General features: G+C 41.3%; 2 protein-coding genes across 2 annotated transcripts; one reads left to right on the top strand and one right to left on the bottom strand.

Moving 5' to 3' along the window:
- Nucleotides 1–561: 561 nt before the first annotated feature.
- On the top strand, nucleotides 562–7,542 carry LOC139467458 (retinol dehydrogenase 16-like). The gene is made up of 6 exons (XM_071249007.1): nucleotides 562–778; nucleotides 1,669–1,869; nucleotides 2,859–3,011; nucleotides 3,368–3,561; nucleotides 6,615–6,851; nucleotides 7,438–7,542. Exons 1-6 carry the CDS (start codon nucleotides 562–564, stop codon nucleotides 7,540–7,542), a joined length of 1,107 nt encoding a protein of 368 aa, XP_071105108.1.
- A 498-nt stretch (nucleotides 7,543–8,040) lies between these two features.
- Nucleotides 8,041–16,300, bottom strand: LOC139469822 (D-beta-hydroxybutyrate dehydrogenase, mitochondrial-like). Its single transcript, XM_071252123.1, has 7 exons — nucleotides 16,221–16,300; nucleotides 13,839–14,053; nucleotides 12,529–12,729; nucleotides 11,426–11,578; nucleotides 10,190–10,383; nucleotides 9,437–9,673; nucleotides 8,041–8,642 (listed from the first exon to the last, which is right to left on the bottom strand). The coding sequence occupies exons 2-7, from the start codon at nucleotides 14,050–14,052 to the stop codon at nucleotides 8,538–8,540; spliced, it is 1,104 nt and encodes a 367-aa protein (XP_071108224.1). The 5' UTR covers nucleotide 14,053; nucleotides 16,221–16,300; the 3' UTR covers nucleotides 8,041–8,537.
- Nucleotides 16,301–16,343: the final 43 nt, after the last annotated feature.

The raw sequence follows: 16,343 nt of genomic DNA, 5'->3' as shown, positions 1-16,343 counted from the left end.
TCAGAGCATGTATGATATGCACCATAGTGATCGTCATGGTCACAACACTGCCGTTTCACTTCCTTAATGATTTCCGAAGGTCCTTGAAGTTCAACATTGCAGTAGCGACTACATGTGTACTAAGGCCATTGCATGTTACTACAATCACGCTTGCTCCAAATCCAAGTTAACAATAAGACAGGGGAATGGACAAATCACAGTTTTCAGTTTACTTTCCTGGCCAATCCTATGTTTCTAGGGGATCGGAAATATGTGGTCAGACAGGGTCTAAGCATGGTAGTAGTTCCTGATGAGATATTGAACGTATGCGTGTCATACGGACAGACGGGCGGAGGAGCGGACAACATGGTATGAGCTCATTTTAAACCTAGTTTCAGGTGAGGTAAAAGTAGACCATGCCATTTACACAGATAAATACGAATTAGGCCAAAGAGTCTTAACAGAACTGTTCCTTTTTGAACAGGTGCCGCCACAGTGGGCATATCCCATACCCTATTTGACAGGTGTCACACTGCGATTGCTTATGGTGTAGAAATGGAAACCTGTTCCCTCCACTAGATCATGTCGAGTTTGGTGGACATACTTGGTCTGTGGGCCTTAGAGGTCACTTTTTGCGTGTCATTTATATTGCTGGTATTTGTCTCAGTACTGGGACAGGCGCTCCACGCTTGTCTACTCTTTATTGTATGCTATGTCAGTTACTGGGTCATACGCAAAGCAGGCGGAAATGGGGTGGCCACACAAGGGAAATACGTTCTGATTACGGGGTGTGACACAGGTAAGTCTCCTCGTCTCCTAGATACTCTGAGGTTCAAAATTTACATGTAAATTAGTCAGAAGAACGGTTTTATCATTTAACCTTATCTTCAGTTCATTCGACATTAAAATATTGTATTTTATCTGTTATCCAATATTTCAAAGTTGAGGCTATTTTTTAAGGATTTGCCGAAACAAAGAAAAAGAAGATTAGTATTTGTCTTTTGAAAAACCAACTGATTAAATACAATAAACATAGAATGTGTGTAAAATTTTATTATTACAATCCACGTGAAGATCTAGGTTTTCAGCAACTCATGCCTGACTGTGCTTGTCGTAAGGGGCGGCTAACGGCTGGTCAAGCTCGCTGACTTGTTTGATGCATGTCATCGTATCCCAATTTCGTGGATCAATGCTCTTGATATCAATCACTGGATTGTCTGGTCCAGAGTCGATTATTTTTTACAGACCGCCGACATATTGCTGGAAAATTGCTGAGTGCGGCACTAAACAGACAACATAGCTACGGAATGGTGTAGCGTGATCTGTTCTTGTACAGTTGTAAGATGGATGGTATGTATACTGATTCAACAATCTCTGTATATGAGACATTGTGCAAAAGCTATACTGCTACTAAGACTAGCTTCCATATAGTGACCAATGTCATACACAGGCTTTGGAAACAGCCTTGCTAGATTCCTGGACTAATTGAATACATGAACATAGAACGTATATATAATTACATTAGTACGGAAAGGTGCAGTGTGATCTGTTCTTGTGAAGTCGTAAGGTAGTGCTGGTGGGGGGAGGGGGTGATGTCATGATCCCACAATTTTGGTATATCAGACATTGCAGATACATCGTCACTGCTGTCAAACCAAACTTCCACATAATGGTCAATGCCATACATAGGCTTTGGAAACAGCCTTGCTAGATTAATGGACATCAAGGGACTCAACGTCATCGCCGCGTGTCTCTCTGTTGAAAGTGACGGTGCCAAGCAGTTGAAGACAACAGGAAGCAGGCGTATGTGTGTTTTACAGCTTGACGTAACTTCGGACAAAAGTGTTGCTTCTTGTCTTCAGAGGGTGAAGACTCTATGTCACAAAGAAGGTACATTGTGTAGTCTTAAATGTACTTCATATGTTACAATGTCGTTGATCGCCTCCGCGGTGTTGTTGATAGAGCGTCTGCAAGAGGAACAGGTCAGTGGTTCGATCCTCTGGCCGCGTCCTACCACAAGACGTTGAAAGGTGATGCTTGATACCCTGTCTTGCGTTCGGAATTGCGTGGCTAAAGAAAGGACTGGTCGGTTCAGTTAGCGCTTTTGAGTGGGGCACACCATGTTTATCACTGGAGTGGTATCTCAGCGGACTATACTATAAAACTACAGCCCAAACTCATTAGTATTTGGCGAGTATCGTGTCGCGCTCGTACGACTGCTCTCTCTCTCTCTCTCTCTCTCTCTCTCTCTCTCTCTCTCTCTCTCTCTCTCTCTCTCTCTCACTCTCTCTCTCGTGACGTTAAACCCCATTTTCACATCACCACCTATATGTTTTACTCAGACAAATACACAGTCCAAGTCCAGGGATACGTTAGTATCAAAGCTATTGTGCCGACTTAACCACCACATACCTACAAAACAAAACTGTGGTTACAAATATCTTGTCATTATATTTGTCATGAGACCTTGACCTTAGCTTATTTCCAAAGGCATTGTATATGACCATATTCATGGCATTGTGTCATAATATCATGTTTGGTTTCTGTGAATGAGTAACTGTTTAGCAGTGGATGTTGTTAATAGCCTCTTTTAGCAACATCATAAGAGACACTAGTAATTGGCATCACTCATTGTACGTATAGGAAAAGGGAGACGGGCTTTAGGCTTTAACGATCCAATCACCGGGCTACCAATTCATGAAACTGAAAGGTCATTGACAGGATGCAATAACGGATCTAATTAACTGTCAACTTATTAATGAAAATATAGACAACAGTTTTAAAGTTCAACATGTATTAAACCTATATATAAAATTGTATATTCTCTCAAAATACGACGTGTAATATCATGACTTGAACATTAAAATGTTACGTTTCAGGATTATGGGCCTTGATAAACAATACCGGCATACAATACACAGGGGGTGTGGAAGTACAGACAATGGCTGTCTACAGGAGAGTTTCAGAAGTCAATTTGTTTGGTATGGTGCGAATATGCAAGGCGTTTCTGCCTTTTGTGAGGCAAAGAAAAGGTCAGAGACTTACGTGCTTTATATATTATATTCAAATCGCTGAGTTATTTCGAATTTATGAAAAAGTATACACATAAATGCTACGTTCATGGCATGCGATTATATCTACAGAGTATACTTAAGTAATATTAACAGTTTTGTGAGAACATGAGCCACCAGAAAAAAACTGTCTCGATTATCCGACGAAACAGATTCCATTCCTTAAAAGGCAAAATTGTTGTAGGCAATTATCTGAATGGATCGCTGAAAATCGGTGATGACACCAGAAGTTCGCAAAAAGGTAGTTTGACAATCAGAATGAAAAAAATATTCTGAAAGATGTAATCACCACAAGTATACTGTGATCCTTTGTTCAGGACGCGTAATCAACGTAACCAGTGTCCGTGGTCTGATAGCATGTCATGCTCACTCAGCTTACGTCATGAGTAAGTTTGGTGCAGAAGGATTCACAGACTGTTTGAGGCTGGAGATGAGGAGGTTCGGGGTCAAGGTGATCCTTATACAACCCGGAGGTTATGGGCTCAGCACTGGTTTATTTAGTGTTGAGAACGTACGTATTACTTAAAGTGTGTGTGCACGGTTCAGTATGGTTGTGACTATTAATTAACTTATTAATTAATTAATTAAAATAAGAAGGGTATAAAATCATGTTTTTATAACATTAATATCTTTAAATACATTACATACTAGTTAAACAAATAGTAAATGTAATTGTTACAACCTCTAGGATTTTTTTGGTAAAAACACATTTAACTATATTACCTTCGCGGGCAAAGATATCTTGTTTTCATAAAGATCGTATGTGCCTTAGCGTCATATCACGTCACAAGAAACAGTATATTGTTTCCGTGTTGTCCGACCTCCGTGATGAATGCCTCCCCACCATGACGCTTCCCGATCCACTTGCTGAACGCAATTTTCAGCGGAACGTTCGTTACGACGTCGGTACACACGGGCACGTCCATCAGCACGTCTCAGTGGGATTCGTCTGTGAACAGATCAAGGCACCATCTCCGTCTACATCTTGAGTCATGTAACTCTCTGGCGCGTCAGGATGTGACGCCGCACGGGTCTCCTGGCTAGAATACCAACCGCTCTCAGACGGTTTAGAACAGTGTGATCCGATATTCGACGCAGTCACGGTAATATGTGATGGAACGGTCCCACAGATGTCGTACCCGGATGTAGCGATCTTGGCCAAGGTCGTCCTGAACATGGCCTGTCACGAACATAGCCGGTGGTGTTGTAACGTCTCCTCAAGTTAGAGATGGTCAATCTTGTCACACCCATCACCTGCGCCACATGCTGCTGTGTTTCACCCGATGGCATTTTAACGGCTCATTTTCTGATTTTCCGGTGTGTTTGTCAGCAGCCATTGTCCTGGACTTTTAAACCTTGCTGACAGAGGAATTGTCACGACAGTTCAGAAAATTACATGCTGCACTTTTATAACAATCTGCATGTTTACTCGAAAATTTATTTAAATATAATGATTACTAAAAAAATAACGTTAAACGTCTAACATAAAAAAACGATCGGGTCCGATGTCATCAAATTTATGCATGTATAGTTTCTTTTTTTTGTAAGAGTATATTTTCTGTTGATGATTGTGTAATTATTTTATTTCGATTTGTTAGTTGTTCCTGAATTTGTTCACGCGCATATGACTTACACTTGTATGAGCTGTTATTTTACTATAAGACTTGACACTGACTCTCATTCAGGCTTTCTCTTTTGTTTGGAAATACTTATGAATTTGAATATCTCTCTTTGTAAATACTTCTTCACAGTTTAGTAAACATACATCTGTATTGCACATTGTGTAATCACATCACGTAGGGACGGGACTAACGAAGGCGTCTGTAGCAAATTGCAACAACACACAACGTTTACGCAGCCTCCAGACGGATAATCTATTCGCGACAGACACTACTAATTATCACGAAAATCCTGAATATAGTGAGACGCAATACGCATGAATCTGAAAACAAATATAGCTTCAGAGCATCGCTAACAAAACAAAACATTATGTCGAATCAACTTTCTTCGCTGCATCTTCAACTTCTTTCAACAATTGTGAGTAGCCCCCCTTGGACCACATGTCCAGTCGTTAGACAAATGTTCACAAAACACAACATCTGTCGCAATACTATGTTCTCCAAGAGAAATACACCCGGCGTCATTCACGTCGCTTATCTCGTCAATCAGTGGATGAAGACTTGCTTTCATAGCACCATTATCAGTTGACAATCGCTAAAGTGCTCAGAGTTAACGAGAATGTTGTCTCTTCACTATCCTCTAGAGTGTTACGACCGCCTCCGTGGTCCTGTGGTAGAGCGTCCGCCCGGAGAGCGGAAGGTCCAGGGTTCGATCCCGGGCCGCGTCATACAAAAAGACGTTAAAAGATTGTACTTGTTGTTACCCTGTCTGGCGCTCGGCACTAAAGGGCTAAAACAAGGACTGGTCGGCTCGGAGTCAGTATACTGTGTCTGAGTGGGGTATTCATGTTAAACTGCGGCATGGTATCTCAGTGAGCTAGCACTATAAATCGGCATCAGTCCGGACTAGTACAAGCAGCCACACACACACATACACACACATACACGTGCATGCACGTCGCTATATAAGTGCAATAATCTTGGACGCGACGTTAAACCCAATTTCACCTCACCTCACCTAGAGTGTTACTCTACAGCTTGTGTACCAACGCCTGTACACTGGCCCCTGACGCGCTTCAGAATAGGATCGCTTTTCAGCCTTTCTGCCACTTTCTTCTGCAGTTCATTCCTGAAGCTTAGCACGGCCCCTAGCACATTACCCGGAACCCGTTTAACTTCGGTTCAGATCAGCAGATTAGCTAGTGAGATTGAATCCAAAACCGTTTAACACTGTTAACTGTTGCATTTATATACCTTTGCTACCCGCAACATCAGATTTGTTTTGGCGGTTCAATATATTTCTCTCACTACACAAATGGACAGTATTTCTTGCGTCATACGGTCAGCGCACTTCAAGTCATTGTCTTAATGTTTCATCTCATTGCATTAAATATTGTTTTTCGATATTTGCAGATATTATAGGATATTTGGTGCTCCGAAATCGCATTTCTAACAAACGGCGTTAGCCCGAAATTACAAATGTAAAAACTTCCTTGCCTTGATATAAAATATGTTATTTAAAAAGTTCAGGTATATCTCCGAAGCACTATCTTTGTACGTGTACTCTTTGTACAGTTGTTATACCGGCATAGTGTCACTTTGGTATGCTATAAAGACATGAAACGATGACTAGAAACATGAATAGGTTCATCATTCAAAGCCAAATCGGAAATATGTAAATATTTTTTATCAAACGTAATTGTTACTGTGTGAAGCCAATTCCCTGTGTTAAAATCATCATTCAATCAATATCAAACTTATATGATATTTATCTCTCCATGTGTCGTTTACAAATTTGGAAATGAAAAGAAACAATTTTATTTATCAAGAAAAGTGACAAGTCGACACGACATTCGAGCCCAGAGCCCCCAACAATATATTTCAACTGATAAGATTGAAGCTGTCACACTTACTTATTCGTTTTACAATGTAATGTTAATCACAGGTTGAGCACCAAAAGATGGTGTACAAGGAGTTAATAGATTCTGTCAATGACGAAATACGGGCAGCCTATGGACAGGACTATTTGGACACATATATGTGCGTCCCCAAGATGAACCCAGGGTCCTCTGACAAAGATCTTAAAGGTGTTTTGGATGCATTCGAGGATGCCATATTGAGCACTAACCCAGACAGTCGATACCTGGTGGATGGTATTCACCCCTGGATTGACGTATTGTGTGTAAGTCAAACCATGTCATATATCACTGTATTCAACATTATTAACCGTCGGGTCAAAGACGTTATACACCCATGTTTGATGGTGGCTGAACATGAAACAAACAAGAAATGGTTATTCGGTGGTATTCGGGTATTATAAGCCACATTACATGACTCATATAAATCAGTATCTCACATGACGACTAAAAGGGTAGGGAGGTCGCAATTTCACAATTTACAGTATACGTAGTGAGCAGAGTAAAATGTGAATTTTGCAAATGTTTACTTTCTTTTGCCATGCAGTTTACAATCGTCTTTTTGAAGTTACTGCTTACTATCCCTGTTTACTATAAACACTTCACTTTTAGAAGGTAAGCAACCGTTCCTTACCCCAATCCCAAGCCAAATAGGGGCCACTTGGTGCCTAGTGGGTGCAGTTACGTCCCTTTGTCTTCAAGGATGCGACATTCATGGGTTAAAAAAACTATCAACTTAACAACTTAACTGGATGTTAACAACTTAAAAAGCGTCAGCTGTTTCACGTGAAAAATGACGCTAATGCTGTTACAGTAATATAAACGTTCCTATAGCAAGAAGTATTTTAATAGATGATGGCACGACTACGCAACGTTCTCCCCGTGTCGGTGATGGATGCTCTTTACCTCTGGCTCCAGCCAATGCCAAAAGAAGCCTTCCATGAAACTAAGTCGTGAAGTTAGGTACTTTAATACCTAGCCAATGTAATGGATCATCTATTATTTGAATAATAAACTGGAATTGCTTTGCTAGAGGTATTGCGTTGCTTGTCTTCTTCGGATTGATACATTTCTGGTGTAAGTATCCATGTCTAGGGAAGAGATACATTGATGACTCTAACACAATGATTATCAAGTCACTATGCTGGAACATGTAGGTATGACCTGCAGCTGTAGGTAATGGTACCTGGGCCATACCGATCAACGGATCCACTCGTTTGTAAGCACCGTACATACGGGTCTGTTCTCTGTTCTATGACCATACTCGATTATTCACAGACCTCCGTCATATAGCTGATATATTGCTGAGTGCGGCGTCAATGAACAAACAAGCAACCAAACAAACTTGTACAAATATATAATGGAAAGTAATAGTTTATACATTTCTATAACAAATAAGGTCCACAATATATAATGGCATTAAAAAACAAGGTAACTGCGATTTCTACACGCGACTTCTTTATATTCAAAATAGATTTCCTCCTTGACAGGCAGGCAATTGTATTCATTCATGAATAACTTACATCGCTGTGATACACAAAGTGCGATGAACATTTTCTAAAGGAATAAAATATGCGTTTGCGGAACATGACACTTGCTTTCCTTTCGTCAAAATACTGAAAATCCAGAAACTACTTTTTTTTACACTAAATCAAACTTAAAGAAAAGTATGAAATACATGGTTTTACATTAAACAGCAAACATTTTTCTAAAAAAACCTTAACAAACAATTATATGCATCTGTCTATCAGTGGTTAAAGAGTTGCTTCCCCTTTCCCTATCCGAGCACTGGTGTTTTGGGGCATCCGTCCAACACAAAGAATCACGTGGAGATATTTAAATCTGTCCTGGTGCATATTCCGGATACTATTACTCTCGTCCATTGTGCATGTCAAACTCGGTACACTCTGGGACATGCCCATGTTTCACAGTCCAAGCACCATCTCTGTGTTTCAATGGAACTCAGGCTGTGCAGCAACTGGAGGTGGACCTCGCACCTTCAACATGAGGTAGTCCAGGATTCCTACGGGGACGAAAGGACGAAGACGGGCCATAACCTGCCATAAATGTAGAATAGAACAAACGTATTACAGTATCTAGATTGTGTTTTATAAGAAAACAAATAAATGTACCGAGCACATATCGTCATACATTTTATGATTGTGTCAATAGGATTGTGTTTGCATTGTTGTGTTGTTTACATTAACGGCAAGACAGTGGCAATCGTCCTATAAACTTTTCATCTGAATAAGCCATCCTCGATTGGCCAGTACGGTATATCTTCATTGTATAATGAGCTTAATAAATATTCTGGACCCATTCTCCACTCAAGCCCGATACGGTGCTAAAACCAAAATGATCATGATCATGAGCGAATCAAAGTGTTTACTTTTTTTCGAGTTTGGAGCGATTTAGAAGGTAACGTCGCTTCCGAAACGAAGCTATGGTGACGGATGGTTCCAGAGTATATTCGAATCCAGATACTGAGTGAGTGAGTGAGTTTGGTTTTACGCCGATTTTAACAGTATTACAGTTATATCGCGGCGCGTCAGCGTAATGTGGGAGGAAAGCCCGAAGTGATGCAGGTCTCAGACGTTTACCACTTCGGTGAAACCCACGAGCACGGGTATGGTGCTGACAAACCTAGAAACATAATCGGGGCGAACCGGGATTCGAACCCACAATCATAGGTTTCTGGCGTGCCCAAGGGACGCAACTCTGCACAGCGAATCGCGGCGCCTTAGACGACTGGGCCACCCGTGCCCCCGAATCCAGATGTAGTGCATATGCCAGTGAAAGGTGGGTTGACTCAGAAAAATATGTGTTTCATTGGTTGACCACCAGTTCTTACACAGTCAACGTCGAACCATTGGTTGCTGCCATCAACGAGGTATCGGTTTTGAGGAGAAATGCTCCTGACAGAAGCAACGAGGGCCGCCATCACTGGTTCGAGGTTGGGAAATGAGGTGGAACATCCTTTCACAGCCCCTTCGAACATCGTGTCTAGGTACTGGGGTCCATACGCTGTGATGACGTCATGACTAGCTGCTGAAATCATTTCTGTATTAGCGTTCCGCATCCTCTGAACCTATATAACAAAACAAGTGTCATCTGCATAGCTGAGAAGATGAACCTAGTGAACAACATATCCATTTTGTAATTACCATATGTTTTCAACTTTCTTTGTTTCTTTCCAATCCTTACCATACCTTTATCAACATTCAAAGATAAAGTTTGTTTGACGTTATACGCCGCATTAAGCGATATTCCAGCTTTATCACTGAGTCCAGACAACCATGTGGTTAATATTATGAGCACAGCCCCACGACGTCGGTGTGCGAAAACACGCAATCAACCAAGCCCTCGATCCTGACAACCTGATCCATGTAGGTCGCCTTTTTCGGCAAGCAAGAGAGAGCTTGGGGTTCATTCTACATGTTCATCAAAACGTAAATAGATTTCTTGAAACAATAGTTGTACCTTCTTTGAAACAAAATGTATTTTTTCGAGTTATTCGGCATTTGTTTAAATAACTTTAAGTTTCTAATATGTTTATGTCTCAGGTCACTTCTGCATCCGAATACCCAATTCCTCATATACGTACATTGGCTTCATCCCACAGCGCTGTAGCCCCGCCAAAGTTCCCTGGTTCTACGATAACGACATTGACGCCAAACCGCTTCATCTCCATACGAAGACAATCAGAGAATCCCTCAGCCCCGAACTTGCTGACGACGTACGTGGAGTTGGCCGGAAAGGCAACAACGCCTCGCACACTTGTTATGTTGATGACACGACCTTTCCAGTAATCAAAATACATCACTTTATTTTATGCTTCATTTCAGTCATTATATTTGTATATATTTTATTATATTTACTCAATAGACTAAATCATTTGTCTGTTGCTTGACGGTGTGAGGTGTTTATTATTATTGCAGGCGGTGGTCTGTAAATAATCTAAACTGGACCAGACAAGCCAGTGATTGATATCGCAGGTCACGCCATCTTTGGACTTTTGTTTTGAGATGCAGCGGTATAATTAACCAGTGATGTAGTAACTATGAATAAATCACATGTGCACTTCGGTGTGTGTGTTTGGCCTAGGCCAAGGCGCCGTAATTCCCCGTGTCGCGTTCCATAGGCGTGTGGACTAATGCCGGTTTTATGGTGCTATAGGCGTGCCGACTAATTCCGGTTTTCCGCTGTTTAACATGCATATCCCACTCAGACAGAGTACACTGACACAGTACACAAGGAAACGACAAGTGCCATCGAGGCCCCGACCTTCCGCTCCGGGCGGAGGCGCCATGCATTTCACCATGGAGACGGTCGAAATGTTAAAGAGTTGTAGATGGCCTACAACATCATCTTGCTGAATGGGGAATGGAATGTCACAGCTAAAAGGTCCAACAAAACAACAGCGTAATTTATAATAAAAGATTCAAATAATTATTTATATAAAATGAACTCTTTTATATGCATTGTTTAATATCTATACATCACCTCACAAGTCAATACCCGTATAGGTGGTACAAGGACTAGCGATGCATTGATCCTCAATAACTACAGCAACCCGTGAAGATCAGGGGAAGAATAGGTCTTCAGCAACCCATGCTTGTCGTAAAAGGCGACAAACGGGATCGGGTGGTCAGGTTCGCGGACTTGCTTGATGCATGTCATCGTATCCCAATTGCGTAGGTCGATTCTCATGATGTCAATCACAGACCGCCGTCATACAGCTGGACTATTGCTGAGTGCGGGGTTAAACAACAAACAAACAAACAACCAAAAAACACAATAACTACAGCCCTAGCTAGCACTGGATATGTGAATGACTTACCTTTAGTTTTTCGGATCATTGGTAAGAAGGCCTTGGTAGTTCTAATCATTCCGAAGAGATTCACATCGGCGAGTCGTTTATACATGTCCATGGTGAGAAGCTCTACATCTCCCATACCTATAACACCTGCGTTGTTGACGATGGCCCAAAGACCTGAATAAAACCATGCGTTCGCTCTTTATTTCATTGTATCAGTTCTATATGCATTTGATTGTTGTTGTTTGTACATATATTGCAAGGGAACTAAATGAGGATATTTTGCCACTATTTATGTACATTCTTGTATGGACTGTATACTGAATTCACAAACATGGTGACCACGCTTGTGCTATGTCCATGTAAAGTGTTAACGCAAAGGGTTGAACACAACAGAAAGAATTTAAGGGCGCAGATGAGATGCCTCATTTCTTTTACTTGAAATCTGCAAATTCCTCAAATTATATTCTTGACATACATTGTTTATATTGAGCTCATTCGTGACACGCCGTATGTCATCGTGCTGTGTGTTAATGTCTGTTATTGGTATATATCACATAACAATAACAGCACATCGTGAACATAGGAAGTAAAGGCATCTTAAGCAGTGAGTGAGTGAGTTGGGTTGAATCCAGCTTTAAACATTATGCAAGTTATATCACGTCTCGCCAACTTTATGTTGTTGTGAAGGCCCGAAGTGATGCAGGTCGTACGTTTACTACTTCGGTGAAACCCACGAGTACGAGCACCAACAAACCTCGAAACATAATCGGGGCGAGCCGGCATTGGGAACTCATGACCATAGATTTCTGGCGTGCCCGAGGGACGCAACTCTGCCTGCACAACCAGACGACTGGGCCACCTCTACAGCAGGTAAACGTACACATGTTAACGTGCCCCACGCATACACTATGACATTCTGCTATCATGGAACTATATGTAAATTATCCAAATCCAAAAGTGATTTTGTCTCACTATATCTCGTGCTGTGCCCAGGTTTCGACACAGCATATGTTCTATTCATTTCATTGTCTAAGAATCCCGCAAAAGTATTCTTAACAGTTTAACGGGCAGTGCACCTCCATTTAACATCCCAGTCTACTGACATGCATGTGTGTTTTCAATACCTTTATCACCGAGTTTCTGTTGAACTGTTTTCACGCAGGCTTCGACACTATCATCGGAAGTGACGTCAAGAGGAAGCACGTGCAGTGTTTCACCTCCATTTTCCTTCAGTTCAGATGCACCGCTACTGTTAACATCTAAACAAGTGGCCAGTACGCTGAAGCCCTGAGCGACCAGTCGTTTGGCAAGAACTTTGCCAATACCTAGGTACCAGTAAAAGAAAACAACAAAGGTCTAAAAATATAAAAAAATAAAAATGTGTGCCTGTTGTAACAATTCATTAAAATGAAACAGTTTCACATTATGATATGTTCATTCGAAGTAATGCATTAATCTGTAATAAGTCCCTTACATTTATTTAGTAACTGGTAACCCAATTCATATTGTGAGTGAGTGGGTTGGGGTTAAGGTAGTCAAAACAACATTCAAGACATCGGGGTCACCAAGAATGGATATCACGCATTGAACTCATGATGGGAATGGATCCCGTGCCCCCGGCGTGACGAGCTAACGTTATAACTACTTTGTTACCCCAACGTATCATATCGTATAAACATATATAGTTTATGTGAGTATCTTTCAGTCTCATCTCAATATATACGTCAACGTCAACGCCAACGCCAAACAAATATTAAATTATATTTCTATCTCATGAAGATAACTTAAAGATGTATCACCTACGATGTTATAACATGTTTTACATGTACCCATACATAATAATATGAAAGAGGTGAGGTGAAATGGGGTTTAACGTCGCGTCCAAGATTATTGCACTTACGTGCGTGTCTGTGTGTGTGTGGCTCTTTGTACTAGTCAGGACCGATTTATAGTGCTAGCCCACTGAGATACCATGCCGCAGTTTAACATGAATACCCCACTCAGACACAGTATACTGACTCCGAGCCGACCAGTCCTTGTTTTAGACCCTTAATGCCGAGCGCCAGATAGGGTAACAGCAAGTACCATCTTTTAACGTCTTTTGGTATGACGCGGCCGGGGATCGAACCCAGAACTTTCCGCTCTCCGGGCGGACGCTCTACCACTAGGCCACGGAGGCGTCCTAATATGAAAGAAGAAATGGCAGGACCTATATACTATATCTGAACAATTGTAACGAAGGGACAATTAGTGCTGCATAACTATCGTCATAAAAGAAGGATTTCATTACAAGGGAACCGTTTTTGCTGTTTTATACTCCACTAACGTATATATCTTTACTTTCAATAACATGTATTCATTCTTCAGTTGGGTTTTCAGTGGTATTCACTTAACGGCCAAATCGATCGAATGGTACCCGTGAAATATATAGTACCTGTATCACACCCTGTGATGAGAACGTGTCGGCCATCTGGCGTTATCCGTTCCGTGCCTCGTTCCTGTATGACCCGGAAGGAGTAAAATATGATGAGGCCGACAAGACAACTGACAAGCACAGCTTTCTGGAGACAGGCATACACCAACAGGACCACACACCCACAGAATGTGACCTCGAAGAACTGCAGCCCTAGTGATTCGACCAGCCCCATACTGAAACAGACATTTTGTATTATCACAATTGCAAAGAATTCGAAATACTTGTATACATGAGTTCCCTATTTTTACTTGTACCATTGTTACCATGTTGAACAATTGACTTGCCTGTGCATGTGTTTGTTCTGCGTGCCCGGGGCGGGGCAGGATACGCTCACCTTTTCGCGAACATCTGGTGTCATTACCATTTGATAGTGGTTGGTTGGTTTGTTTGTTGTTTAACGCTTCACTCAGCATTATTCCAGCTATATGACGGCGGTCTGTAAATAATCGAGTCTGGACCAGACAATCCAGTGATTAATATCATGAGCATCGATCCACGCAATTGGAATCGATGACATGCATCATCCAAGTCAGCGAGCCTGACCATCCGATCCCGTAAGTCGCCTTTTATCAAGTCAAAGAACCTCACCATCTGATCCTGTTAGTCGCCTCTTATGACAAGCATAGTCGCCTGTTACGGCAAGCATGGGTTGCTGAAGACCTATTCCACCCCGGTATTTGATAGTGATTCGTAAGCACATGCTCATGATATAGTCGGAAGTGTACAATCGACTCTTCTCTATGCAGAAATCTCAATTGAATATGGAAATGGTTTTGTCGATTTATATATACATACAAACACAAATACTCACCAACAAAAGAAATGCGAACCATAGAAACATATAGAGAAGTGTGTATGTTAAGAAGAGACGTATCCAATGTGTCCCGCTTAATGACAAAACTGACAATCAGTCAAGTGTTACCACAGAATTTCTTTATTCTTATCACCATATGCAGCAGGTGATTTCCAAACTTTACACGCTAATCCTGCACGAGAAAAATAGTGCATCTCGAGTCATGGATCTATGACGTCCTATGTGACGCGTTCATTAGAGTCGGTACACACAATATTCCAATATACCAGTATGTTCGTTTGTGCATCGAACCAATCTAATATATCCACAACATATATTAACCAATATGTATGGTATTCGCGTTTCTTTTTTCGGTGAGTATATGATGCATACGCATCTGTATTTCTGCCACAAGAGTTCTTAAGTTGTGCATGTATTTTGTGAAGCCCATTTCTCCCTTAGTGTATTATTGCAGGAATATTACGTAAAGCGGCGTAAAACGAATTCATTCACTCATAGTTCAAACATGTTTGTATGGTTTGCGTGGCATTACATAGAAGTTGACGGATGACAAAGTTGACGTCAACAAAGAAACAAAGTAGACACTATTCATGGATAACATCTTCTTTAGCTACTGTAAAGGCGACGTTTCGGTATATATCTTAACACCGTGACAATCATCCATAAGTTGTGTCTACTGTTCGTGTGGTATTTGTGGAATTATATAACATTACCATTTTGAGATGGGACTTTAGCTTTAGGCACCCGTGTTATTCTTGATAACAGTACATGATCAGATCACAGGTGTATAACTCGAGACGTGTCTCTTACATTCGTAGGCATTGGCAATATACGTCATGTGCTATACACGTTTCTGTAGAGTGAAACGTTACTCGAAATCCTGGTAACTCGCAAAATCACATCGAGTAATCAGTATCTCTCGACAAACGATACAATAATATAACATCGTGTTAAACAATAGCATCATCATCATCAGTTGCTGGTGTTCGAGATAACGCGACGTATTCATATATAATCGATGTTCGTGTAACCAATAACTTATTTAACTGCACTTGGGGAATCGAATTATATCCGACTTCGTTGTATACATCGCAAGACATGTACACGATGAGTGAGTGAGTGAGTATGGTTTTAGGCCGCTTTTAGCAATATTCCAGCAATATCACGGCGGGGGACACCAGAAATGGGCTTCACACATTGTACCCATGTCGGAAATCGAACCCGGGTCTTCGGCGTGACGAGCGAACGCTTTAACCACAAGGCTACCCGACCGCCCCTACAACTACAAAGACGGTACTCGAGTTTGCATACATATTTAGTAAGATGATATGTTTTCTGAAGATCTCTATACAGTGAATGTATTCACATCAACCCTTATCTGTTGATAATACTGACACGTACACTTATACACATATACGGTGCTATTTGAATGTGACGTGTACACCGAAACTGAACTAACTTGAATGTATAACATTCGCTGAATTATTACATAAAAAATGACACACAACCAAATGATTTCTACTCACGTTGGTTTGATAGGGTATGTCTCTACAGCAGCATACCATCAGACACTGGGGTCGAAGTTCACTGTTAGCGCAGGATAAACACGTGCTGTGTGGCTGGACTGTCTCCTCGTCTCAAGGAAAGTC

Source organism: Haliotis cracherodii, unplaced genomic scaffold (genome assembly GCF_022045235.1).
Source record: "Haliotis cracherodii isolate W230 unplaced genomic scaffold, xgHalCrac1.p SCAF_2, whole genome shotgun sequence".
NCBI classification, from domain to species: domain Eukaryota; kingdom Metazoa; phylum Mollusca; class Gastropoda; order Lepetellida; family Haliotidae; genus Haliotis; species Haliotis cracherodii.
This window is presented reverse-complemented; position numbering and strand designations above follow the sequence as displayed.